This window comes from Argentina anserina, chromosome 1 (assembly GCF_933775445.1).
Source record: "Argentina anserina chromosome 1, drPotAnse1.1, whole genome shotgun sequence".
Lineage (NCBI taxonomy): Eukaryota > Viridiplantae > Streptophyta > Magnoliopsida > Rosales > Rosaceae > Argentina > Argentina anserina.
In genome coordinates, this window is record NC_065872.1 from 19,536,146 (window position 1) to 19,563,621 (window position 27,476).

The window sequence follows — 27,476 nt, forward strand, 5'->3', positions numbered from 1 at the left end:
CACCGGGTAGATTTTTTAAAAAGTATTTTTTCTGGTAATTTTTTGTTTTTTTAGGCAAAAATGGAATTAATCCTATCATAATTAATAAGGGTCGTTAGATTTTGATTCTCATAAATTCTCAGCCCTTTGATGTTTTTTTGGTCCGTTGGAAAATGTTTGTAACTTAAAATCTGCACCATACCAATTTGAATTGAATAAATATAAGCCCTTGATTTTTTTACCGTTGAAAACTCAGTATTAATTGAAAAGGAAAAGCATTGCATCAGCTGGATCCGCATGGAGCTATTTTATCCCCCACACATGTGTTTGGCGCATCCGCACACACAAACAGCAAAATAAATGCGCGTGGCTTTCTTCTCCTATCTAAGTGCGTAGGAAAGAATTCAATTATGGCCCATCAGAATTTTGCAGGCCCGTGTTACTGTTCTAGTCTTGGTCTTAGTTTTAGCTCATATATGAGACTTTGAATGAGTCTTGAATCTATATTTATATGACCAAAACTCTTTTTTTTTTATTTGTTGGAGACGAGAACTTCTCAAATAAAACTAAAACCACCTTAAGGTCCACCATTGGACTTGCCCTTACGGCATGGTAAATAGTGATTATTCGACTTAGTCAAAACCTAAAATTAATTGCATTGCGTAAGTAGCCATGGCTTTAATTAAGGCTAAGCAGTTATGAATTGCATGCATAGGTTCTGTTACTTCTGTATACGGGTAGGTCCCTTGTGTATTTTCCTACGTACATTTTCTTTTAACGGGTTCGAATACAATCATATGTGATACCAATACTTACAACAACCAAATGAACTTTAAATTTACTTAACCGTACCCTAAGTCCCTAGCAAACTGATCGATTTTTCAAAGGCAGGATGCACGCACGTACATCTCAAGACTCGATATGAGCTTTGATACATGTAGAGAATTAACTAATTACATGGATTTGCACTTGAGAGAAACCAAATCTCTACGTACTTTATTCTTCAGTCTGAAGGATACTAGCATGAAATTCCCCTCAGGGTCAACTAAATTACAGCTGCTATCCAATTATATCTGCGACTAAAAATGGATCGACAAACAAGAAGAAATTTGGATCTAGAATTTAAGTGGAACAAGCATGAGGCTCGCAGCATCAGCGAGGAGTTCACTCTAGATTGGAATCGGCCTTGTTGGTGATCACGGTGATGGCGATAATATAGTTACTTGATGGGGGACTTAAGTAGTCTGTTGGAAACTGTAGACTGGGGTACCAGATATATTACTGAAGCACTTGTTGCTCATCATGCGAAAGCTTGGTTCTTTAGGAATTGTCAAAGGCCTGCTTGATCTGCAAAACATAGCAGAAACAACACCATATCGGGAGCAAATTAGTTTTTTTTTTCCATAGAAAGGATCGAACTTACCCTAAAATGAAGTTTGATTATCACCTCTGAGGAATGAAAGGTCTATCAAAATACGGCATCAGTTGAGCCCTTGGAATCATCTCCTTTCTTAGCAAGCGAATCTCTTCTTCTTCTATCATCTGCAGCATTACTCCATTGATCAGAGCCATGTCCTTTAGTACTTAATTTTCAGATAGAAGATTAATGTATATGATTTTTTGATACGCACACCGTACCAAGTCAAACTTAACGCATTCCTACCTTATGCAACATCTCCTCTTGCTTTCTCCGCTGCTCCAAGATGCTCAGCTTTGCTGCAACCTGCATGTGCTTATCCAGTAATGTATTTAGTTTTTACGGATCAAAGAAATCAATATCCTGAGAAGAATAGGAAAACTAATCACTCACTGTGTAGTTGAACATTGCCCGTTTTGTTGCCCTTTCTTGAGTGTGAAGTTTAACATCTTGCGGCTTGGTATTTTCTCTCGTAGGAGACTTGCTCTGATACGAAGCCTAGTTTCATGTACATTGGATACAAAGTTACAAAACCATGGAAGTATTTTAAGGAGAATTGATTAGTGAAACGTCAAACTACATGTCAGAACCGTTTACAACATATCTAATGTTCATAAGCTATGTGTGGATAAATATATAGGAGAAAGAGTACCGATCTAGCTAGGCAATATAAAGTCAAGATGTTCATAAGGATCACCGATCTAGCTAAGGCATAACAAAGTACGTCGAATTGTACATTTACACATCTTTGCCTTGATCCTTTATGGTCACTGAAGGCAATCGATATTCTTCCAAGTAGCAAAAAGTACATAATTATGACATGGCGCACTACTCCGCACTAATCCAACAAGGATGTGACGACTATAAAGAAATAAATACTAACCATATATGAGAGCACTTCCGTAACATGATGAATGAGAAGTTAAGGTTTACCAAACTTAACCTCATAATAAAAGATAGAAACGTTTATTATAAACCTAAACAAATAAAATGAACCAAACGTGTAGCTGCTTTGGTTGATCTTTGTCAAGTAGAAAGGTGCCATATTACTGAACTACATTACTCCAAAAGGCAGGGACATATATATATTCATAAAACTGAGAACAGTGTTGCCACTGGATGATAACTTATTCTGCTCAATATGTTCTAAATGAAAATGAATACGTGCAAAATAAGGTACTTCTTGTATGTAAAGCTGGGCTTGCCAGATTTGACCAAATTTACATAAAGGGATAGGCAAATAAAAGGAAAAGAATGAAGAATGAATTATTAGATTCTCTCAACCTGGCTCATTCACTATCTGTTAATTACTACTGGAATTCTGGGAAACTAGCAAGTTTGTATGTACAAACTCGTTGATATAAAGTGCTTCGTTCTTAAGTTAGCGGTCTACCATTCCTCTCTTTCCTCCTAATTCGAGACTCTTCGCGTTCGTCACTTGATTATGCGGGACGATCGAATTGCTAAATTACCGATAATAATGGTCTACTACAGAGATGATGATCGAAGAAAAGAAATCGGACATGCATGAATCAAAATGTGGTGTTTGAAGAAATTAAAATGACTCCAGGCACGTACGTAAAGCCGATCATATTGCGTTTAGTTAAAAATCGGATGAATCTGAGATCAAATGTTCGATGCATGTAGAGCTGGACCTTATATTTTCAAAAAAAATTATATATATATATATATATATAGATTGCATGATTTCTAAGATAATTTCTTGCTCGATCGAGGTGGAATGTTGCAGGTCTCACCATTACTCCAGAATTTGAGCTCCAAGAACTCACAGCAGAGTGTGAAGGACTAGTACTCTTCACAGACTTCAATACAGGAAACAAGAAATTAAAACAGAATCAGAATATCATGTAAATTTACTACTGATCAAGGGAGCAAGTGTAGAAACTGAAAGACGAAGAAAACTAAGCACTTAAATAAAGTAGTAGTACGACCTTAGGACTAGCCTTGGTGTTTGCTTTCTCCATTTTTAACAAATTAGAGCTATTGCATGTAGATCTGCGTAATACTATGGATGAATTCATGAAAGTAGTGATCCAGATCCAGAGTATATATAGTGGTTGGTCTTGAGTGTAATCTTTTGTGGTTGCAACATCACCAAAGTGCGTACTCCATAATATATATTTTGCATGCTTAATTTACTTGGATATGATTAGTCTCCCTCTCAGGTACCAAACAGTCTGATTAAACCTCTCTCTCGTGCATATAATTGTCAAACCCTAGCTCTGAAGTTAAAGTTCCTTCAGATCTCCTCTAAGCGCTTGATTTTAGCTAATTACATACACAATTCCAAACGTTTTGGCTTCAATTACATTAGGACCATTTGCTAATATTTTAGCCTTCTAATTACATGGGCAAGCTAGTAATTGTGTTGGTTGTACTCAAGGTCGAATCATCATAGTAAGATTGAATTGTCTAAATTCATAGCCTAATGCATGCATGCATGCATGCGTACATTATAATTTATATCAACATGTAAGAACTTGTCAAAGTCTAAAGTTATGGCATATGTATATATATGTATATGTATATGTATTCCGGTTTGGGTATTCTGAAGGAATATCTCACTCATATTAATTAGCAAGTGTTCTGTGCCACTCAGTCATATTTCATATATGGGTTTCCAAGTCCGGCAAGTCAGTCTCGTACTAATATAAACTTTTGCTGCGATTCTGTGACTCCATCTACAGATATACAACAGGTTAATTAGTCTATGTTCATATATGTGCAAATTCTATACCATTTAAGTTGCATGACTCCATGTTTACTCTGCGTTTAATTTGAAATGCATGCAGTTTCTCATCAGTAATTTACAGAAGTCATATTGCTTGATATATTTTGTTTGGTAAAACATTACTAACTTGACAACTTTCAATAACTCTTTTCTAACTTTTATTCACGTTATTTGAACTGATAGCAAATATAAACGCAGATCTGAGATCACAGAATCGCAAATTCCTCTGTATACAATGGTAATTAATTTGGCACAGTTATTTGCCGGGTCTTCTGTCAGCTCTGTAATTTTCACGTTTTAATACGGTCTTGTACTTCTGGTATTTTATATGTAGATCAACTCATTATTTCAGACCAAGAAAGGAGCTCATGGTTTGCCATAGATAATTAAGACGTGTAATAAGCAAGCTGATCGAGTACTCATCGAGATGATTCAGCTGTGTAACGACCTTAAAATTTCGAGCCTAAAAACTCAAAATTTTAAAGTCATTAAACACCAAATAATCTCAATAAAATCGAAATCATTAAAGCGTCACAGCGGATCAATTCTGAGTTCTCAATACAACTCAACGAACCAATTATTACAACCCAAATTTATACTCCATACATAAAATGGAAATGTAATAATCCTCACAAATCACTCACAAATCACACAAATGAAATTACACAAATTCTTACACACAAATCCACGCTAAAACCTCACCACAAGTAGGATACGGACGACTTCGAGTCTCTGTAGTCGTCACTCAACCTCCACTAATCAGCACCTGCGGAATTATCCCCTACACCATCGAATTGGTGCACCGGGATTGTAAACACAAACCCGGTAAGCTTATAGCTCGTATGAGTAAAATCAAAATATAATTCGCAATCAAAATATACGAAAGATCACAAAACAACAAATATAAATGCCCTCATGAGTCAATGGTCAGCCCATCTGGTTGACCCAAAGAAATATGAAATAAAACACTCATGAGGAAATTAAGTAACCCTTCTGGTTACCCAATGCATTTATAATACGGGTACCAAGAACGCTGGTACACATCTGTTACCCCTCTCGTAATACACCGTTGATATTGGATAGCCACCCGCTACCCAACATCCAAAATAAACTGAGTACCCATGAGCAGATAACCACCCGTTACCTCACATGCAGTACTAAGGCAGACAGACTAGAGCTCTAACTGTATCGTAACTTTCGCCCGGCCAAAGGCTAGGTTCCGATTTGCCAAACACGTACAATAATCTCACATCTTATTGTACAAAAATCAAATCACATGCTCAATATTTAATTCTCGTCATCGAAATGACCAATTGCAATGAATTCATAACAGTATATAATATAGAAAACTATATATATATGTACTTATTACCATTTATACAATATATATGTAATCCACTATATCGTATACATGTCGTAATTCAATATTAAAAACTCTTGTAAAATCTTGAATCACCGCGAGGGTAGATTCGTAAATAAGTGAGATTTTACTCACCTTATTGACCTGAGCGTAATTCCACAATTCCCGAAGATAATTCCTTTCCTCGATTTAATGATCACCTTGAAAAGATAAGAAAAGAATTTAGAATCATTTCGTAAACCTTTAAATGCCGAAACAGTAATAATCGGATACTGTTCAGCAATTTTCGGTTTTACGAAGTTACTGTTCACTGTTACTATTCACGGTTAATGTACAAAGATATCATTAATACGTATTTCTGTACGTATAAATATTATATACGTATTTCTATAGGTATAAATATTATATACGTATTTCTGTACGTATAAATATTATATACGTATTTCTGTACGTATAAATATTATATACGTATTTCTGTACGTATAAATATTTTGTACGTATTTCTGTACGTATACGTACTGTTTAAAAGTAAATACAATCTCAGTAAATAAAATTTACTAAATTACCCTTTTACAAATTACTTTTTTACATTTACTGAAAGTAATTTATATTTACATTTACCGAAGGTAAAATTTAATTACATTTACCGTCCTAAATAAAATTTACATTTACATTTAAGATAATTACCAAAATACCCTTCTGTCAAAATTGAGCACACCGCCGCACACGGCGGCGCGTGTGGCACACGCGCCGTCTCCGGCCGGCCGCGCGTGGGTCCCACGCGCCGACGCCAACCAAGGCGCGTGTGATGCCACCGCCGTGCCTAAACTCTCCCCCTCCTCTATCTTCCTACGGCCTCCGCCTACCCCTAGGCTATCCCTAGCCTCCTCACGCGCCGCCTCTAGGCGGCGGTATCTCCCACCCTCTTTCACTGCCGATTTCTTCCCCAATCTCTCCAAATCGAATCCCTAATCTCCCAATCACCCTCAAATCAACAGACAAGCACACGCACAACATCAAAATCATCTATCCTTACCTTGAACCTTGAATCGACTTGAGGTGCCGGTGGAGGAGGTCGAGCAGCAGTGGAGGTACGGTGACTCGAGGCTCAATCCTTCGGCGCGGGGGTTCCAGGGTGAGGAGGGGTGGTGGCGAGCTTGCCCGAGCTCGTCGACGATGGGGAGCACGGCGTTGAGGCCCCCGAGCTTCGATCTTTCGCGTGGGATCGGGGATGAGGCGAGAGAGAAATAGAGAGTTCGGGTCGAGAGGGAGAGGGAGATTGAAGAAGGGAGATGGGAGAGGGGAGATGGGAGATGGCTCGGGGTCGAGAGGGAGAGGAGGTCAGGGAGAGAGAGAACCAAGGAAGAGAGAGAACCGAGGGAGAGAGGTGAGAGCGGCGGAGTGAGTGAGGAATGAAAGGGTTTCCAATTATGGAAACCTTAGCTCTAAAACACTTCCTTTTATACCCCCCCCCCCCCCCCAAAATCGGAAACTAACTTCCGTCGTTAATAACTTTTACATACGTCGTCCGATTAGAACGCGTCACATACTCTCGAACACGTATTGACGAGCTCTACAACTTTCATGAAGGAAGTTTTCGCAACCGATCGACGGAATAAAAGTCGATATATACGTTGCGGAAACGTAACGTTTTTCAAATTAAACGTTCCGAGAACGTATCCGTCGCTCGTTTTATAACATCGCGACCAATCACATTCATTCATATTAAAATTCCAAATTTTATAGAATTCAAATCAAACTTAAAATTGTTTGAAATTTAGGGTTATTACAATCTACCCCCCTTAAAGGAATTTCGTCCCGAAATTCAAACTCACTCAGCAAACAACTGTGGATATCTGATCATCATGTCCGACTCTAGCTCCCAAGATGCATCACCCTCATCATGGTGACTCCACAATACTTTGACTAGCTCCACGTCTTTCCTCCGAAGCTTCTTTGTGGACCTATCCAGAATACAAACCGGCTCGACAACAAATGTGGCATTTTCCTTCACTTCAATGGTGCTATGATCGATCACATGTGACTCATCCGGTACATACTTCCTCAGCATGGAAATGTGGAAGACGTTGTGAACGCCCGACATGCTAGTAGGCAAGGCTAGTCGATATGCTAGTTCGCCCACCTTCTCAAGTATCTCAAAGGGCCCAACGTACCTCGGTGCCAACTTTCCTTTCTTGCCGAATCTCACTACACCTCTCATAGGTGAAACTTTCAAGAACACATGATCACCGATCTCAAATTCCACATGTCTCCTCTTCAAGTCTGCATAGCTCTTCAGTCTACTCTGAGCGGTCCGGATTCTATCTCGAATAATCGAGATCTTCTCCGTGGTTTCCTGAACCACCTCTGGACCCATCAGTGCCTCATCACCAACTTCGGCCCAACAGATCGGAGATCGACATGGTTTACCATAAAGTGCCTCATAAGGTGCCATGCCGATGCTAGAATGGTAGCTGTTGTTGTAGGCAAACTCAATCAATCTCAAATGGTCTTCCCAACTACCCTTGAAATCCAGCACACATGCTCTCAACATGTCTTCCATCACCTGATTCACCCTTTCCGTCTGTCCATCGGTCTGAGGGTGAAAAGCTGTACTCATATCCAAGGTGGTGCCCATCGCCTTCTGCAAACCACCCCAGAACTTCGAAGTGAAACGCGCATCTCTATCAGAAACAATAGAAACTGGAGCACCATGAAGTCTCACTACCTCATCCACATATAGCTTCCCAAGCACGTCCACTGAGTACTTCATCGACACTGGGAGAAAATGTGCCGACTTCGTCAACCGATCGACAATCACCCATATGGCATCGTGACCCTTCTTCGATCTAGGTAATCCGGTCACAAAATCCATCGATATCTGCTCCCACTTCCAAAGAGGAATAGTCAGTGGTTTCAACATGCCAGCTGGTCGTTGATGTTCTGCTTTCACTTGCTGACATGTAAGGCACTTCGATACAAACTCTGCTACATCTTTCTTCATACCGTTCCACCAGAATTGTCTGCATAGGTCATTGTACATCTTGGTGTTCCCTGGATGAATGGTATAACGTGATCGATGTGCTGTACGAAGGACCTCCTCCCGAAGATCATCAAAATCTGGGACACACAATCTTGCCCCAAACCTCAACCCTCCATCGGGTCTAACTCTCCACTCAGAAGGGCACTCATCAAGCGTATCAACTACAAGATCTGCCAACTTAGCTTGAGAGAGTCGATCCCGAGCCTGACCCTGTATGATCCTCGTGATCAATGTGGGTTGCACCGTGACACTACCAAGGAAAACCCTTGGTTCTCCTCCCGATGGTACTAAATCAAACTCCGATGCAGTTTCGAGCATGAACCATTCCTGGACCATAAGGGAGGCCACCACGCCTCTCGGTTTCCTGCTCAAGGCATCGGCCACCACATTTGCCTTCCCCGGGTGGTACTCTAATGTGAAGTCATAATCCTTGAGGAGTTCCATCCATCTCCTCTGTCTCATGTTCAGCTCCTTCTGAGAAAACAAGTACTTCAAACTCTTATGATCTGAAAAGAGTTGAAACTTCTCTCCATACAAGTAATGTCTCCAAATCTTCAGGGCAAACACAACTGCCGCAAGCTCTAGGTCGTGTGTCGGATAATTCTTCTCATGAATATTCAACTGTCTCGAGCCATAAGCGACAACTCCTCCATGCTGCATCAACACACAACCCAAACCTTGGAGCGAAGCATCACTGTAAATGACATAGCCACCACCACTAGAAGGAATTGTCAACACTGGAGTTGTGGTCAGTCTAGTCTTTAGTTTGCTGAATGCTTCCTCACATGCATCCGTCCACACGAACGGAGTATCTTTCTTGGTCAACTTGGTCAATGAAGATGCAATACTAGAAAACCCCTCGATAAACCTCCTGTAGTATCCTGCCAAACCGAGGAAACTACGTATCTCCGTAGGGTTCTTTGGACGACTCCAATTCTTTACTGCCTCTACCTTTGACGGGTCCACTAGTACTCCATCTTTTGAGACAACATGACCAAGGAATTTGACCTCTTCTTTCCAGAACTCACACTTCTCTAGCTTGGCATACAGTCTCGCCTCCTTCAAGGTCTGCAACACTGTTCTCAGATGCACCACATGTTCTTCTTGTGTCTTGGAGTATATCAGAATGTCATCCACGAACACCACAACGAACTCATCCAAGTACGGGCTAAATACTTGGTTCATCAAACTCATAAAGACAGCTGGTGCATTCGTTAGACCAAATGGCATGACGACAAACTCATAATGTCCATACCGGGTCCTGAAGGCTGTCTTCGATATATCTTCTTCCTTCACTCTGAGTTGATGATAACCGGATCTCAAATCAATCTTAGAGAACACCGTAGCACCTTTGAGCTGATCGAACAAGTCATCAATCCTAGATAAGGGATACCTATTCTTGATGGTCACCTTGTTCAGCTCTCTGTAGTCCACACATAACCGCAGAGAACCATCTTTCTTCTTCACAAACAAAACAGGTGCTCCCCAAGGTGAAACGCTAGGTCTAATGAACCCTCGGTCTAATAGCTCATCGATCTGCACCTTCAGCTCCTTAAGTTCATTCTGCCCCATTCTATATGGCGCCTTTGACACAGGTGCTGTACCGGGTACTACATCAATGCAGAAATCTACCACTCTTCGAGGAGGTAGCCCCGGTATCTCTTGGAACACTTCACCAAACTCAGATACTACCACAATGTCTGCGATAGATACTTTCTGATCCACTGACTCCACATGTGCCAAAACTCCTGATCTCATGGCGTTATCAGACTTGAGGCAACGATAACGAAACACTGGCTCTCCGGGTCTATGAAAGGACACTACCATGTCAAAACAATCAATCACAGCATGCTGTGGTCTCAACCAATCAATTCCCAAGATCACATCATAAGTGTGGTCCGGAATCACAATCAACGAAGCAGAGAACTCTCTACTTCCAATCAAAATAGGACAAGCTTTGCAGATTGTCTCTAACTCAAGTGACACTCCAAGGGGTGAAGTGACACATAAGGCGTCCCCAAGAGGTGTAGGAATCAATCCTAGCATCTCTACTACCGAACTAGCAATGAATGAATGCGATGCTCCCATATCGAACAATACTCTAGCAAGGTAGTCAAACAGTGATAATGTACCTTCCACTCCTGTGTCTCGCTGACCCACTGCGAACACTCTAGCTTGGCCCGCTGGTAGCTGTCTCTGTGGCCGTTCCTGCCTACCCTGAAGTGGTCGGGTACAATCTCGAGCGATGTGTCCCACTTGCCCGCACCGGTGGCATCCTGCTCTCTTCGGTTTCGGGCATGCTGAGGCGTAATGTCCCATCTCGTTGCAGCCGTAACACCTCACCACTGCCAATGGTCTGAATGGTGCTGCCCTGATAGCTAGGTGTGGTGCCCTTGTCGGGGCCTGATAGTGGGGTCTTGGCCTCTTCCATGACCTATCCTTCGGCCCTGAGTGCTCGCTACCTGTATAGATTGCCTTGCCTTTTCCCTTTTCATCTCTGTTCCCCACATCACCTGCTTGAGTCTTCTCTGCTTGCTCCAAACTCATAGCACTCTCAAATATCTGCTCCCGTGAAGTCAGGCAAAGGACTGATATCATGGTCTTGTACTCTTGTTTCAGCCCACGTTGATACTTCTGAGCTAAAGCAGTCGTACCCATAGGCCTGACATACCGATACAGCTGCGAGAATCGAGCATCATACTCTCTAATGGTCATGTCTCCCTGTACCAATGCCAGAAACTCCAACTCTAAGTCCTCATGTACTGAGGCTGGAAAATACTTCTCTCGGAATATGGTGGTGAAACCTCCCCATGTGAATGTAGACACATCCACAGTCTGTCTCATGCTCTTCCACCAATCTAGAGCATCACCCTTGAGAAAGAATGTAGCTATCTTTCTCTTCTCAATCTCTGTGCACTCTATCATCTCAAAATAAGTCTCCATACCCTCGATCCAATGGTCAGCTACCATATGATCTAGTCCCCCATGAAAGGTCGGCGCTGACAGTGCACTAATATCCTTGATCAGCTTCAACACTCGACCGTCATCTCTAACCGCAGGAGCTGGCTCAACCTGCTCCTCCTGTGGAGCAGCCTCCTCATAAAGGTTCTCCACGTTGCGGACTCGACCTGTGGTCCTACCTCGACCTCGGCCTACCTGCTCTTCCTGTAGAGCAGCCTCCTCATAAAGGTTCTCCACGTTGCGGACTCGGCCTGTGGTCCTACCTCGACCTCGGCCTCTCGCCCGTCCTCGGCCCTGTCCTCGGCCCTTATCAGCGTTCATCACCTTCAAACAACGAAACACTTAGTCAATACTTGTGAAATCTCGAATTCAACTAAAACAGATTCAATAGGTATCAACATGAAATTTCAGGATAAGATGAATCATCGAAGTATCATCACGATACTTCTCGGAGGACCAAACCATTAGGTATGGCTCCTAAAACACTCTCGCGTACCCAACGACATATCAATACCGAGGAGCATGTGATGGGTGCCCGCCAGCAGTCGGATCATCGCTCCCGGATGATATTGATAATCGCCAAATACGCACTTAGACTCTGATACCAACTGTAACGACCCTAAAATTTCGAGCCTAAAACCTCAAAATTTCAAAGTCATTAAACACCAAATAATCTCAATAAAATCGAAATCATTAAAGCGTCACAGCGGATCAATTCTGAGTTCTCAATACAACTCAACGAACCAATTATTACAACCCAAATTTATACTCCATACATAAAATGGAAATGTAATAATCCTCACAAATCACTCACAAATCACACAAATGAAATTACACAAATTCTTACACACAAATCCACGCTAAAACCTCACCACAAGTAGGATACGGACGACTTCGAGTCTCTGTAGTCGTCACTCAACCTCCACTAATCAGCACCTGCGGAATTATCCCCTACACCATCGAATTGGTGCACCGGGATTGTAAACACAAACCCGGTAAGCTTATAGCTCGTATGAGTAAAATCAAAATATAATTCGCAATCAAAATATACGAAAGATCACAAAACAACAAATATAAATGCCCTCATGAGTCAATGGTCAGCCCATCTGGTTGACCCAAAGAAATATGAAATAAAACACTCATGAGGAAATTAAGTAACCCTTCTGGTTACCCAATGCATTTATAATACGGGTACCAAGAACGCTGGTACACATCTGTTACCCCTCTCGTAATACACCGTTGATATTGGATAGCCACCCGCTACCCAACATCCAAAATAAACTGAGTACCCATGAGCAGATAACCACTCGTTACCTCACATGCAGTACTAAGGCAGACAGACTAGAGCTCTAACTGTATCGTAATTTTCGCCCGGCCAAAGGCTAGGTTCCGATTTGCCAAACACGTACAATAATCTCACATCTTATTGTACAAAAATCAAATCACATGCTCAATATTTAATTCTCGTCATCGAAATGACCAATTGCAATGAATTCATAACAGTATATAATATAGCAAACTATATATATATGTACTTATTACCATTTATACAATATATATGTAATCCACTATATCGTATACATGTCGTAATTCAATATTAAAAACTCTTGTAAAATCTTGAATCACCGCGAGGGTAGATTCGTAAATAAGTGAGATTTTACTCACCTTATTGACTTGAGCGTAATTCCACAATTCCCGAAGATAATTCCTTTCCTCGATTTAATGATCACCTTGAAAAGATAAGAAAAGAATTTAGAATCGTTTCGTAAACCTTTAAATGCCGAAACAGTAATAATCGGATACTGTTCAGCAATTTTCGGTTTTACGAAGTTACTGTTCACTGTTACTATTCACGGTTACTGTACAAATATATCATTAATACGTATTTCTGTACGTATAAATATTATATACGTATTTCTGTACGTATAAATATTATATACGTATTTCTGTAAGTATAAATATTCTATACGTATTTCTGTACGTATAAATATTATATACGTATTTCTGTACGTATACGTACTGTTTAAAAGTAAATACAATCTCAGTAAATAAAATTTACTAAATTACTTTTTTACAAATTACTTTTTACATTTACTGAAAGTAATTTATATTTACATTTACCGAAGGTAAAATTTAATTACATTTACCGTCGTAAATAAAATTTACATTTACATTTAAGTAAATTACCAAAATACCCTTCTGCGCGTGTGATGCCACCGCCGTGCCTAAACTCTCCCCCTCCTCCTCCTCTATCTTCCTACGGCCTCCGCCTACCCCTAGGCTATCCCTAGCCTCCTCACGCGCCGCCTCTAGGCGGCGGTATCTCCCACCCTCTTTCACTGCCGATTTCTTCCCCAATCTCTCCAAATCGAATCCCTAATCTCCCAATCACCCTCAAATCAACAGACAAGCACACGCACAACATCAAAATCATCTATCCTTACCTTGAACCTTGAATCGACTTGAGGTGCCGGTGGAGGAGGTCGAGCAGCAGTGGAGGTACGGTGACTCGAGGCTCAATCCTTTGGCGCGGGGGTTCCAGGGTGAGGAGGGGTGGTGGCGAGCTTGCCCGAGCTCGTCGACGATGGGGGAGCACGGCGTTGAGGCCCCCGAGCTTCGATCTTTCGCGTGGGATCGGGGATGAGGCGAGAGAGAAATAGAGAGTTCGGGTCGAGAGGGAGAGGGAGATTGAAGAAGGGAGATGGGAGAGGGGAGATGGGAGATGGCTCGGGGTCGAGAGGGAGAGGAGGTCGGGGAGAGAGAGAACCAAGGAAGAGAGAGAACCGAGGGAGAGAGGTGAGAGCGGCGGAGTGAGTGAGGAATGAAAGGGTTTCCAATTATGGAAACCCTAGCTCTAAAACACTTCCTTTTATACCCCCCCCAAAATCGGAAACTAACTTCCGTCGTTAATAACTTTTACATACGTCGTCCGATTAGAATGCGTCATATACTCTCGAATTCGTATTGACGAGCTCTACAACTTTCGTGAAGGAAGTTTTCGCAACCGATCGACGGAATAAAAGTCGATATATACGTTGCGGAAACGTAACGTTTTCAAATTAAACGTTCCGAGAACGTATCCGTCGCTCGTTTTATAACATCACGACCAATCACATTCATTCATATTAAAATTCCAAATTTTATAGAATTCAAATCAAACTTAAAATTGTTTGAAATTTAGGGTTATTACAAGCTGATTGTTACAAAAATGTCATACGAATACGATCAAGATTGCAGAACCGATCGACCTTGGATCCGTCATGATAACTTCCTCCGCACAAAAGTTGTGCTGTAATGTTTTAGCAATTAACTTATCCAGTCGATTCATCCTTCAATGAGCTCTCTCATGCATCGTGAAACCGTTGAACAGGTGAGTAGGCCGTCGCTATATGTCACTGCTTTAATAAGAGCTACAGCACTCCAAATTGAAGAGGTTGTTAGTCACCCGTAGTTTTCAGAATATTTCTTATTAAAGCCGTTAACCAACCAATAGGACTAGAGGCCAACTGTGATTTGTAGTAGTAAGTAAAACCCTTCAATCAGAGCTTTCTGGTTTATCATGGTTAAGTAGCATGTCATTAATTAAGTTAGTTAGGTCATTTGTATGGGGGATCCAAACTCTAACTAATCAAAAGTGCAAGCTTAAACTTGAAGTCTCGGATTCCATGATTATTAGTCTTTTACTATGCTTTTAGACACAAAGTTTGGCAGCCTGTCTAACGCTAATCATCTTATTAATCGCACATCAGCCCGTACAACACTACATTATCTTTGGTTCGAAAATTTGAAACTTACGTACATATCTACAAAGGAGGCATACGATCAAGTTAGAGCATTGTGGAAAAACAAAGACATCAACACAGCTGTTTGGGATAATTTTCTCTCTAGAAATTGTATTGATAGTTTTTGATATACAGGGAGATTAGAATATGTAGAAGAGAACCGTAAGAAACTAAACAACACTATTAAAACCACTTAAAACTAAAACAGTATGGTATTAACACTGTAGCAACAAGTAGACCATGCTTCAGCCATGCCACAACCATGCTGAAGACACAGACACACAGGTTGAGTGAAACCCCTTCATATCAATCACTACACACCATGTTGTCTGACATATTATTTCAACACTCCTCCTCAGGCTGGATCTAGAAGGTTGATAGATCCAAGCTTGCTGAGAATTTTCAAAAAATGTGCAGATGCAAGGGACTTAGTGAAGATATCAGCAAGTTGATCTTCACTTCTAGTGTAGACTGTCTGAATAACTTTAGCTTGCACTTGTGATCTGATGAAGTGACAATCTACTTCAATATGCTTTGTGCGCTCATGAAACACAGGATTAGACGCAATATACATTGCAGCTTGGTTGTCACAGTGAAGCGAGATAGGTGCAGCTGATGTAAAACCAAGATCAAACAACAGACTTTTAAGCCAAATTAATTCACATGAAACAGAAGCCATAGCTCTATATTCAGCCTCAGCACTGGACCTTGCAACCACGCTTTGCTTTTTACTCCTCCAAGTGACAAGATTTCCTCCAACAAATGTGCAAAAGCCAGTGGTACTTTTTCTGTCAATTGCATTTCCTGCCCAATCAACATCAACAAATCCAACAATGCTACTGTGACCATTATTTCTGAGAATAATTCCCCTACCAACAGAACCTTTAAGATACCTCAGAATACGATTCACAATACTCAAATGATAATCTATAGGAGCATGCATGAATTGGTTGACTATGCTGACTGCATAAGAAATATTAGGTCTAGTAATAGTGAGATAAATCAATTTTCCCACTAGCCTCTGATAGTAGCTGATATTGGAGAGAGATGTACCTTCACAATCAAGCACAAGCTTACTGTCAAGAGGAGTTCTAGCTGGTTTGCACTCGAGCATTTTTGCTTCTTTCAGTAATTCAAGCACATATTTTCTCTGACATAAGAACAATCCTTTTGAAGAAGAAGCCATTTCGATTCCCAAAAAATATTTGAGAGCTCCAAGATCCTTCATAGCAAATTTAGCCTGAAGAGAATGTTTAAGAGAACAGATTTCATCACTACTATCACCAGTAATAATAATATCATCCACATAAATAAGCACCATTAATTTTCCAGCACTACTGTTTCTGACAAACAAAGAGGAGTCTGCATTACTTCTTGTAAAACTAATATCTTCAAGAACTGAACTAAGCTTAGCATACCAAGCTCGGGGGGATTGTTTCAAACCATATATGGCTTTGTGCAGCTTACAGACAACATCAGGTTGACAATATTGATCATGTCCAGGAGGGAGCTTCATATACACTTCTTCTTGCAATTCTCCATGTAAAAAAGCATTTTTTTTTTACATCCATTTGATGTAAAGACCAGTTCTGATTTACTGCAATAGACAACAACACTCTTACAGTGTTCATTTTAGCCACAGGAGCAAATGTTTCTTTATAGTCTACACCATAAGTCTGAGTGAAACCACGAGCAACCACTCGAGCCTTATGCCTTTCCAAAGTCCCATCTGCATGAAGCTTAGTTTTGTAAATCCATCTACTGCCAACTGCATTCTTGCCTTCAGGAAGCTTAACAATGCTCCAAGTATGATTTTCATCCAATGCTTTAAGTTCTGCATTCATTGCTTGTCTCCACACATCATGCTTACTGGCCTCTTGATAAGTTTGTGGTTCAATGCAATCATCAATTGCACTTAAAAAAGCATTATGAGCATTAGAAAATTTCTTACAGCTCATATATTGTGCCATTGGGTACTTGGAAGTATATGACACATAGTCCTTATGCCTAACTGGAGGGTTTCTGATGCGAACATGATTTCTCCTAGGCAGAACATGTATATCAGCTTGGTCAACAACAGCACCAGGTTGGTCAACATCACCTTCTTGTTGTTGGAATTGCACATTTCCATCATCAACTTCATCAAAAACTGGATGAGATCCAAAATTACTGTTATTCCTGGACAAATTAGGATAGTTACTGATATTCACATCAGTACCTATGTTTGCTGAAGGAAAAAGATCTTTATAAAACTCCTCCTGAGAGCTAATATCCAATTTCTCAGAAAAATAAGGAGTTGACTCATCAAACTTCACATCCCTGGAAACAAATTTTTTCTTTGCAATTGGATCATAACAGCAATATCCTTTCTGAGTGGATGAATATCCCAGAAAAACACATTTGACTGCTCTAGGATCAAGTTTATCTCTATTTTTGGCTTGAACATGGACATAACACACAGAACCAAAAATCCTCAAGTGAGACAGATCAATCTTTCTATCTTTCAAAACTTCAAGAGGGGATTTAGCATTCAAAACTCTACTTGGCAGTCTATTAATGATGTAGGTTGCAGTGAGTACAGCTTGTGACCAAAATTTCTTGGGAACATTAGCATGAAACATCATTGCCCTGGTCTTTTGAAGTAAGTCTCTATTTTTCCTTTCAGCAACACCATTTTGTTGAGGAGTTCCAACACAACTAGTTTGATGAATTATACCATTTGTGTTCAAAAACTGAGACATCTTGTGAGACATATATTCTGAGCCATTATCAGATCTTAAAATTTTAATTTTGGATGAGAATTGAGTATTGACAAGATCATGGAAGTTTTTGAAAACATCAAACACTTCACTCTTGAATTTCAATAAATACAACCATGTAATCCTAGTAAAATCATCAATAAAGATTACAAAATATCTAAATCCATCAAAGAATTCTAGAATAGATCCCCAAATGTCTGAATGGATGGTTTCAAATAGATTACAAGCCCTAGAAACAGAGGAATTGAAAGGCAACCTAGTAAGCTTGGAGAAGTGAGACACTTCACAGTTCTTGATTTCTTGACTAATAGAAGGAAACAAAATGGACAACACTTTTTCTGATGGAAGAGCTAAACGGTGATGCCAAAGTTGTGTCTCGGGATTTCTACAGGAAGAGACTTGAAACGCCTGAGAAGGTTTAGAAATGTAGTACAGGCCATTCAAAAAAAACCCTTCACCAATCTTCTTCTTGGTGTTGATATCCTGAAAAATTACACTATGAGGAGAGAAAATGACTAGACAATTAAGGATTCTAATGATTCTACCCACAGACAACAATTGGAAGGGAAATGAAGGAATATATAGAGCTTCTGACTCTATTTGATCAGAAAATAACTTAATTTTCCCTTTTCCTAAAACTGTAGCACCCTTCCCATTTGCAACAGAAACATGTGAATATAATTTTTTAAAATCATGTAAATTCTCAAGTTTATTTGTCATGTGATCTGTGGCTCCAGAATCTATAACCCAATAATTATTCTCAGCATTTACTTGAAGTGCAGTTTTAAAGGCAGTCAAGATACCTGAAATATCACTGTTCTTCACATGATCAGCTTCAGCAAGGAAATCGGCAAAATTGCTCAACAAGGCCATGTGATTTTCACTACTACCTCCACCAATTTTCTGTTTCTGTTGAAGATACACTGAAAAATCATTAATTAGAGCACATGGATTTGTTGTAAAATCCACAGATACACCAAGCTTTGAAGGAGTAGTAACCAAATTAGCTTTGTGACCACTGCTGTTCCATGCTTTACCCTTGAGGTCTTTCTTGGCTTTTTCTTCCAAATACTTAACCTTAAGCTCTGGAAACAAAATCCAGCATTTATCTCTAAAATGATTACCACCACAATGAGTACATTTTCCGCCAGTCTTCATCCCTTTATCAGCATGTTTGAAACTGGAGATATATGCACTTGACTCAGCATGACTTGACTTTACCTCAAGATTCATAACCATCCTTCTAGTCTCCTCTCTTCGTACAGTACTGCAGACGGTTCTAAAAGAAGGAAGTTCAGAATTCATGAGAATATGACTTCTCAAATCTTCATAATCTGGACTGAGATTAGCAAGGAATTGAAATATCTTATCTTCTTCAGCTCGTTTAAGCAAGATAGTACCATCAACAGTATGAGGTCTATAAAGATCAAGTTCATTCCACATGCTAGTTAACTTTCCAAGATACTGAACAAAAGAATTACCTTCTTGCTGAAGACTAGCAATATCCTTTTTTAACTGAAAAACTCGAGCAGCATTATTTTGATTTCCATAAAAATCCTCAATATCTTTCCACATAGAACTTGCTGAAGAGGAAAAGTTGAAGATACCTGCCATGTCAGGCTCCATGGAATTGATAAGCCATGCTCGAACCAGTTGATCATTGCTAAGCCAATTAGTAAACTGATCAGATCCAATATCTGGAATAACAACAGTCCCATAGATATAACCAAGCTTCTGTTTGCCTCCAAGAGCCAAAGTTACAGCTCTAGACCAGTTCAGATAGTTGAACTGATTCAATAATGCAGAACAGAGACATTGGTTTGTGTTTCCATCATTGTCTGAGGATATAGAACTAGAATTGGAAACAGTACCAAAGGGATTAACAGATGAAGAAGTTTCTTTTGTCATGATTAAACTAAACAACAAAATGAGCACAAAAAAAACAGTCTTACAAACCAAAGAGAATCGGAAGCAGAGGCAGGATACTAATGATCCTGCTCTGATACCATGTGGAAAAACAAAGACATCAACACAGCTGTTTGGGATGATTTTCTCTCTAGAAATTGTATTGATAGTTTTTGATATACAAGGAGATTAGAATATGTAGAAGAGAACCGTAAGAAACTAAACAACAGTATTAAAACCACTTAAAACTAAAACAGTATGGTATTAACACTGTAGCAACAAGTAGACCATGCTTCAGCCATGCCACAACCATAGACACACAGGTTGAGTGAAACCCCTTCATATCAATCACTAACACCATGTTGTATGACATATTATTTCAACAAGCATCAGCTATCATCTACTCGTCTTAATACCAGCTGTCTCAATCATTTTGATTGTAAAGCTCGCATCATGATCGCCTTCTAATTGCAAAATTTTCGGCGCTCGATTTGTTGCAAGAAAATAATAATAATAATAATAATAATAATAATAATAATAATAATAATAATAATAATAACCGCAAACAGCTACAGAAATGATTAATTAGTAAAAAAGCATGCACTATAATGTATCTACATATTCATTTCAACAAAAATGAAAAGAACAGCATTGTTCGCAGTTCCTTCAATACTTCAAGTACAAACACCCTACTATACAAGCTCCCTTGTACGCCATTAGCCTATTGCAGCATTGTATATTAATGTAAAAGGCATAAGACAGAACTACAAGACCAGCCAACTAGCAGATCGATAATTTGAGGCTTGGAACTTAGGTGTATAATCTCGAACATACTGGAAACCAGTAGAAAGAAATACGAACGAATTATGCACAAAATCTGACCTCAAATTGAAGCCAATCAAAGCTAAAATAAAAGTGTTACTATTTCAGGGCATTTGATTCCCTATTTAGCTGTATATCTCCAGACTCGGTTTTCTTAAATAGCTTTTGAACCACAAGATCCCAGTTAGTCCTTCCGCTTGTGGACTTTGACTTTGTGTCCGACACATCTTCAGCCTCACTCTGCGGAGCCTCATCTGGTCTTTGATCCTCGGAGGCTACCTCAGAAGCTGTTACAGCATAAGGCACATTTAAACTAACAGCTCTCTCCAATGCATCTTTGTGTTCCTTTTCAAACGTCTGCATCCTCTCTAGTTTTTGTATCTTTGGAGCAGTTGTTATGGTCTCAGAACTACTCTCCCTCATTCTCTGACAACAATTCAATAATTGTAAATTGTTAAGCAGAAATAACGCTAATTAAATAATCCAATTGCAATCAGGCAAATTAAAACATGTTAGTTCTAAAGCATGATTCCTATAGGCTAGTGTGCTCAGAGGTACGGGATACAGATTAAATTTAAAGCACCATTGTATCAACTGGTTATGTTACGCCTTCCAGTACGAAGAAGGAAGAATACATATCACGGTAAGTCTCTATATAAAGCTTGATGTAATCCGCTAAAGATGTAATTTAGACACTGCTGACTGTAGAATGTAAGGGGACAACCTTCACAATGTCTCAGAAGAAGAAACAAGTGATCGGAAAAGAAAGGAAAAGGTTACCTTTTCCTTTAAGCAGTTGCTTTGCCTAATAATTTGACCGGAAAAATTAAAGTTTCTTTCCACCATTTACACTCGAGACAAATAAAGAGAACGATAATAATCCGCAATGCTCTATTCTGCTCAAACTAACATGATCCCTAATTGTCCTTTACTTATTATCTCTTGTTCCACAATGCTCATTCTAGAAAATTCAAAACCTGAAATTGGTATTCTGTAGATGATATTGGGCATAAATGAGATCTTATATTTTTACCATCACAACAAAGTGACCCCTGCTACTATAAAGTAATCTCATGCTAAAAACATTATGTACAATTCCTCACAAAAACAACAAATATATAGATATATATATATATATCTAATGGTTTAAATAGCGGTTATCAGCATCGTATCGGTTTTATAAAATAAAGATATAACGGGGATATATCGAGATATATCGGATTATATCAGATTTATCGTTTTTGCTAATTTTTAATTAAATTAAATATATTTATAAACATATACTTCAAAATATACCAAATAAACTTAAGAAATTAAAACTTATATTTCAAAATATACCAAATAAACTTCATAAACAAAAAATATTTGATTGTTTTGACAATTAAAATAAATAAATAAATAGTATTAATTAATAAAAATAGAATTAATCATTCATCATAAACTCTCTCGTCATCGAATGCTATCGACGAATCTTTCTTTTTTTTTAAAATTTTTTTCATCGAATGCCATCGACGAATCTTTCATTTTCTTTAAATTATTTTTTCAAAACAACGTGGTTTTAAAAATTAAAAATTAAAAACACCGATATATCGCCCTTTAACTTGATTTTTCGGATTGACCAATATAATAGACCGATAAACAACTTATCATATCGTTTTCTTAATATCGAGGATATATCGAGATATTTAGAACATTGTATATATCACTATATATTATGTAGACTAGAGCTATTTAGCACTTTGATTTATATACCACAGCCATTATAACGCTTTTGTATGCTCAGGTTTCTTCAGGGGTTTAGTTCACTACAATCTTTCTACCTATGGCAGATAATTAAAATTGAAATTTCGTCTTGATTGTATAAAATTGCAAGCTTTTTCTTCAATCCACCTTGTATCATACTTTTGATTACAGCTACTCTCTACCCTTTCCTTATAGTTATCTCCTCTTGTCCCCCATATTTTCATAGTGATCTGCTCTGAATGCCTAGATAAATTTGAACAATCAATATTTATGCTAAGGTTATCTTAATCACAGGACAATCTTAAGGGTCAAGACAGAAGTATCTGCTGCCTGGCTTATTCCATACAACAAAAATATATGAATGTCAGGACGGTTATTTTATTCTCCAAGATATCTATTTTTCTTGATCAATCAAGATAGCTAACCGAGTAAGTATGTCAAGCAAAGCAGGAAGTCCAAGACCATGTTTTAATTTTGCAGATTAAATAGTAAGATGAGAAAACAGGGAGTAGATGTTAGAATATAGGACATTAGGAACTTCATATCCAATTGCATTATAATGACCATTCATATTATCACATGGCAAGTTATGGTAATCTATGTACTTATGCAATGATGAAAGTTATGTTACACTTACTTCTAGAGCCTTCCGTGCTTCCCGTTCTATCCAGATAATCGCATGATCTGATGTAGCATTACATGACAAGACGATATGTTCAAATCTCCCATCAACAGGAATGGCAGTTCTGACCTCTGGAGGATACCTCCCACATCTATAAAATAAAGAATGAGACACTCAAGACAGATGTGATGAACTGACTGAATTTAATAACAGCGTACCACTAGTCCACATGTCATTTCAAAAAGTCGACTTTATTCAACATCATCAGAAATATATAACTGCAGAAGCCCTTCACCGTTAAGAGAGTGAAGCTTTGAGCACTGATAGTATGTGATTCCATTGGATGGAAAGGCACAAAAGTGCAGTTGCTTAGCTGAGCATTATAATAACTCTTTTGGTACCATTTTTATTACATAACCAAAAGTTCTTCTCAATTATAGACCATAGCCTAGCATGAGGATGTATCCACCACAGTCCAAGACATACTCCTATACAGTCTTGCTAAACCAAAGAAACTTTTCAATGATAATATATCTTTTGACATTCAATACTGTTTACGGCAACCACCATGACAGATCATAGTACCATAAAACATGAATTGTTCAGCCATCCTGGCTTTCTTATTTTCTAATTCAACAAGAATAATGTGGTAGAAGATTCTGAAAGGGGGGGGGGGGGGGGGGGGGGAAGAACTCATCGACCCAAAGGTTATCCTTCAAATGAAACAGCCTTTATTTTTTGAAAGGGAAAATTGCTTCTTTATTAACATAAGGAGTTTACGATATTGTTGTGGGGCATGACTACTCTGAAGTCTCTATAACCTGACATCCACTATTAATTCTCAAATTGATAAATGAAATAGAGAAGTCTGTAAACACAAGATAAAAGCATTTGGATCAAATGACATATCCTCTACAGAACTAAATCTAAACTTTAAAGAAACTAACACCTATATTAAAGCCAAAACTCAAGATCCTTTACATAAGTGATTTACCTCCTGAAACAAGCTCCCTAAAAGATCATCCTATCTGTTCCATCCATCCCACCCACAAGGAGGACAAAACACATCTTCCTAGGAACATATCTCCTCTTGTTCTCTCCAAAGCTTATTGCTCCCACTCAATAAGGCACTACAAGAAATTGGAACCCAAATCCAAAAGGTGGTTATCAGGTTTAAGATCATCTGACATTTTATCTTAAAATACAGCTAATGAGTGATGCCCGGTATTCCAGATACTTTATCAATATAATACCAATATTGCCGAAATAGGTAGGGATATCAATGGACACTTTGAAATAGCTTACTTGATGACTAAATTATAACTCATACATGGTGGAAATCGAAGGTAACTTAAGAGAAGATTGAAAGAAACAACCTACTACTTTATCACTATATTCTATCAGAACACCCACCTACCTAGGAATACAGTAGTCAGCAAGCTTGTAATATATATATATATATATATAGAGAGAGAGAGAGAGAGGATCGAGAGCGGCGAGGCGGAGCAGCGGCCCAGAGCAGCACAGCCGCACTCCTCACGGCAGGGCGATCCCATATGTACCCACCGGAGCTCCATCGGCGGTCGGAATCGCGAAGTCGCCAAAATTTGCCCAGAAATTGAATTTTCCAGATTCTGGCAGCCGTGGGTCTCCGCGGACCGGCACAGACGCACTACCCACCTCCCGGTGATCTCTTATGTGCCCACCGGAATCGGGACGTCCGCACTTTAACGGCGGGTTACGGACGTCTGCTTTATAACCCGCCTATATATATATATATATTATCTGTCAGTTAAGGCGATTTTATAATGAAAAAGGGAATAATGATCTTGTAAGCATATTCATTAGGTTCATAATTACCATACCATAAATGACTTACTATGATAATTGTCTCTGATCTACTTTTGATTCATGTGCACCTCTTTCTCTATGTATATACACTTTTCTTCTGTTGTGTAGAAAGAAGCCCAACACATCCCCAGTCAACCCCACTTTTATTCCACATTATAGGATGATGCCCGTCTAAGTAAGATTACGAAGTTTCTATATAATTTGAACTACTAAGATGCTTATATGAAAGGTGTTATGAAAAAGTACCGAGCATCGATTTCCTAGGTAAAACCTAAAGAGTCTGGTCACTCTTCTTCATCATAGTATGTAAAATTACACACTTGATCTTAAATTCTAGGCCTGTGGGTCAAGCTGCAGCAGCTACTGAGGATTAAAATCCATCTCAATGAATTCATATAGAATTCCAGTTGATATGCTATGAGCTTGGTTTGAGATTGTACAGACAGTATGAATTTCCATGTGAAGGAGTTACTTGAAATGTGTGCAGGGCTACAATATATGCAAGGAATGCAAGTAAGGCAACACATATGTCTGAATTCCTCATTGAAATCATTGCCCTTGTTCATAGCAACAAAATGGCATCTAAAATTTTTTAGACTGAATATTGAGTCTGGTGGAATACCTGCAAAATTTGCGCTCTACAATATGATACATTCTACCGGGTGCATAAAGCCTCCTGGGATCTCTAAGCTTCCTACCTTCCGGTATGAATGTATCTCTCAAACACACCAAAAACAACAAGCACGGCAAGCTGTCCAAAGCAGCCGGGGATCAATAGTTACTCCAATAATTCACAATGCAATTAGTCAAATAATGGTCAAACATAGAAAAATTACCAACCAGAAGATTGACTTGAATATGTCTTCCAAGGGAGTAGCAGTTCTCGGCAAGAAATCGTCCTGCGAAAACCGAGTAAGAATCTACATTTTGTGTATTTTCCAATCACACAGATACACAAAATCAACCTGAAATTAATTCACCTGCAGCACCACAGAGTGTATGACATCGGCGTACTTGACAGCCAAATTCAAGGACATACACCTCGCCGGAGCAAGAGCATAGCATCGAACCTTACTCCGGGGGATGCCGCCGAGGCGGTCCCGGTGATTGACCACAATGACAGTCAGCAACGCGGCAACGCCGGAGCCCAAAGAGTGGCCGACGAAGACCATGTCGTAATCAGCGCCATTCTCAAGCCAGAGGCGCTTGAGAGTCTCGCCTTCCTCATTGAGAAGCCAAACGGCGGACTTGAGGAGGCCGTGGTGGACGTAGCCGCCGTCGAACATCTGCATTCCGAGCTTGTTGTCGAGGAGCAGCTTGTAGTCGCTCTCCCTGACGAGGTTGAGGCCGCGGACGGCGAGGACGATGTGGCGGTGGTCGTGGTCGACGTAGATGAGGTAGGGCGGCGCGTGGCCGAGGGTCTGCTCGTAGGTGACGCGCTTGACGATGCAGTCGGGGTTGAGGCGGTGGCCGCCTTTGGGGATGAGGACGGGGTTGCGGAGATCGGGCTCGTAGACGGCGAGGACGAGGCGGCAGAGGCGGGGGACGGGGTCGAACTCGCCGGCGGTGGCGAGGGTCCAGGTGTCGCTGTCGTCGGAGCCGACGTGGGTGCAGCGGCGCCAGAGCCAGCGCGTGCAGCCCAGCAGCATGACGCACTCGGCGCCGCAGAGAACGGACATTGCTGACTGCGGCGGAGGCGGCGGAAAGGTCTGTAGAATCTAGAAAAGGAATTGGTGATGGGAACAAGGCAGGTTGTTATTTGGGTTGAGTCTCACAGTGAATCAGTCCTCAGGCCTTTTTTCTGCTCTTTTTCTTTCCCTTTTCTTGGTTTTGTTGAGCTCAAAGTAGTTCTGCTTCGTCATCTTGTTTCTTTTTCTGTAGTTTTTTTCTTCTGCCAGGTAACCGATATATCGGCAAGGAAAATGAAATGAGCTCTTTTAAGTTCGGACACGACGATAGGAAAACAAAAGAATAACATGGGACGTCTTGTGACTTGTGTCGTGTCCCTTGGAACTAGGTTGGTATTACTTTAACTTTCAAAAAAAAATCTTCTCATGTTAATCGGCTGTGAATTAAAATAATTTTTCGTTGGGTAAATATGATTTTTACAAGTATTGTTTTTAAATAAATTATTTAATAAATTCTAAACAAAACTGCTGTATAAATAATTAGCGACTAAAAAACATGATTTTGTTTTAAGATATTAACAATGATTTATAGATAATGATATTATTTGAAATTTTACAGAAAAATATTAATATTTAGGAGCTTCTATTCATACAGCATTTAGACATTCCTCTTTTTTCAAGTTAATATTGACTTTGTCAACTGACGAATAAGAGAGCTTCTATTTATATCTTCAAAAACGATACTTAGACCATCCTAGTAATTAAACTTCTAATTTATTTTGACAAACAACTAAAATAGCACCCCAATTTTCCCAAAATGCCTATATTCCAATAATATCAATAAAACTCTAT

The 27,476-nt window shown here is 39.6% G+C and overlaps 2 protein-coding genes across 2 annotated transcripts; both read right to left on the reverse strand.

Annotated features, from left to right (window-relative positions):
• Positions 1 to 772: 772 nt before the first annotated feature.
• On the reverse strand, positions 773 to 3,411 carry LOC126786814 (microtubule-destabilizing protein 60). Its single transcript, XM_050512749.1, has 6 exons — positions 3,349 to 3,411; positions 3,154 to 3,219; positions 1,790 to 1,894; positions 1,643 to 1,702; positions 1,427 to 1,521; positions 773 to 1,326 (listed from the first exon to the last, which is right to left on the reverse strand). The coding sequence occupies exons 1-6, from the start codon at positions 3,379 to 3,381 to the stop codon at positions 1,215 to 1,217; spliced, it is 471 nt and encodes a 156-aa protein (XP_050368706.1). The 5' UTR covers positions 3,382 to 3,411; the 3' UTR covers positions 773 to 1,214.
• Positions 3,412 to 20,559: 17,148 nt separating this feature from the next.
• Positions 20,560 to 26,776, reverse strand: LOC126786686 (uncharacterized). Its single transcript, XM_050512589.1, has 5 exons — positions 25,977 to 26,776; positions 25,837 to 25,895; positions 25,619 to 25,747; positions 23,161 to 23,296; positions 20,560 to 21,206 (listed from the first exon to the last, which is right to left on the reverse strand). The coding sequence occupies exons 1-5, from the start codon at positions 26,673 to 26,675 to the stop codon at positions 20,880 to 20,882; spliced, it is 1,350 nt and encodes a 449-aa protein (XP_050368546.1). The 5' UTR covers positions 26,676 to 26,776; the 3' UTR covers positions 20,560 to 20,879.
• Positions 26,777 to 27,476: the final 700 nt, after the last annotated feature.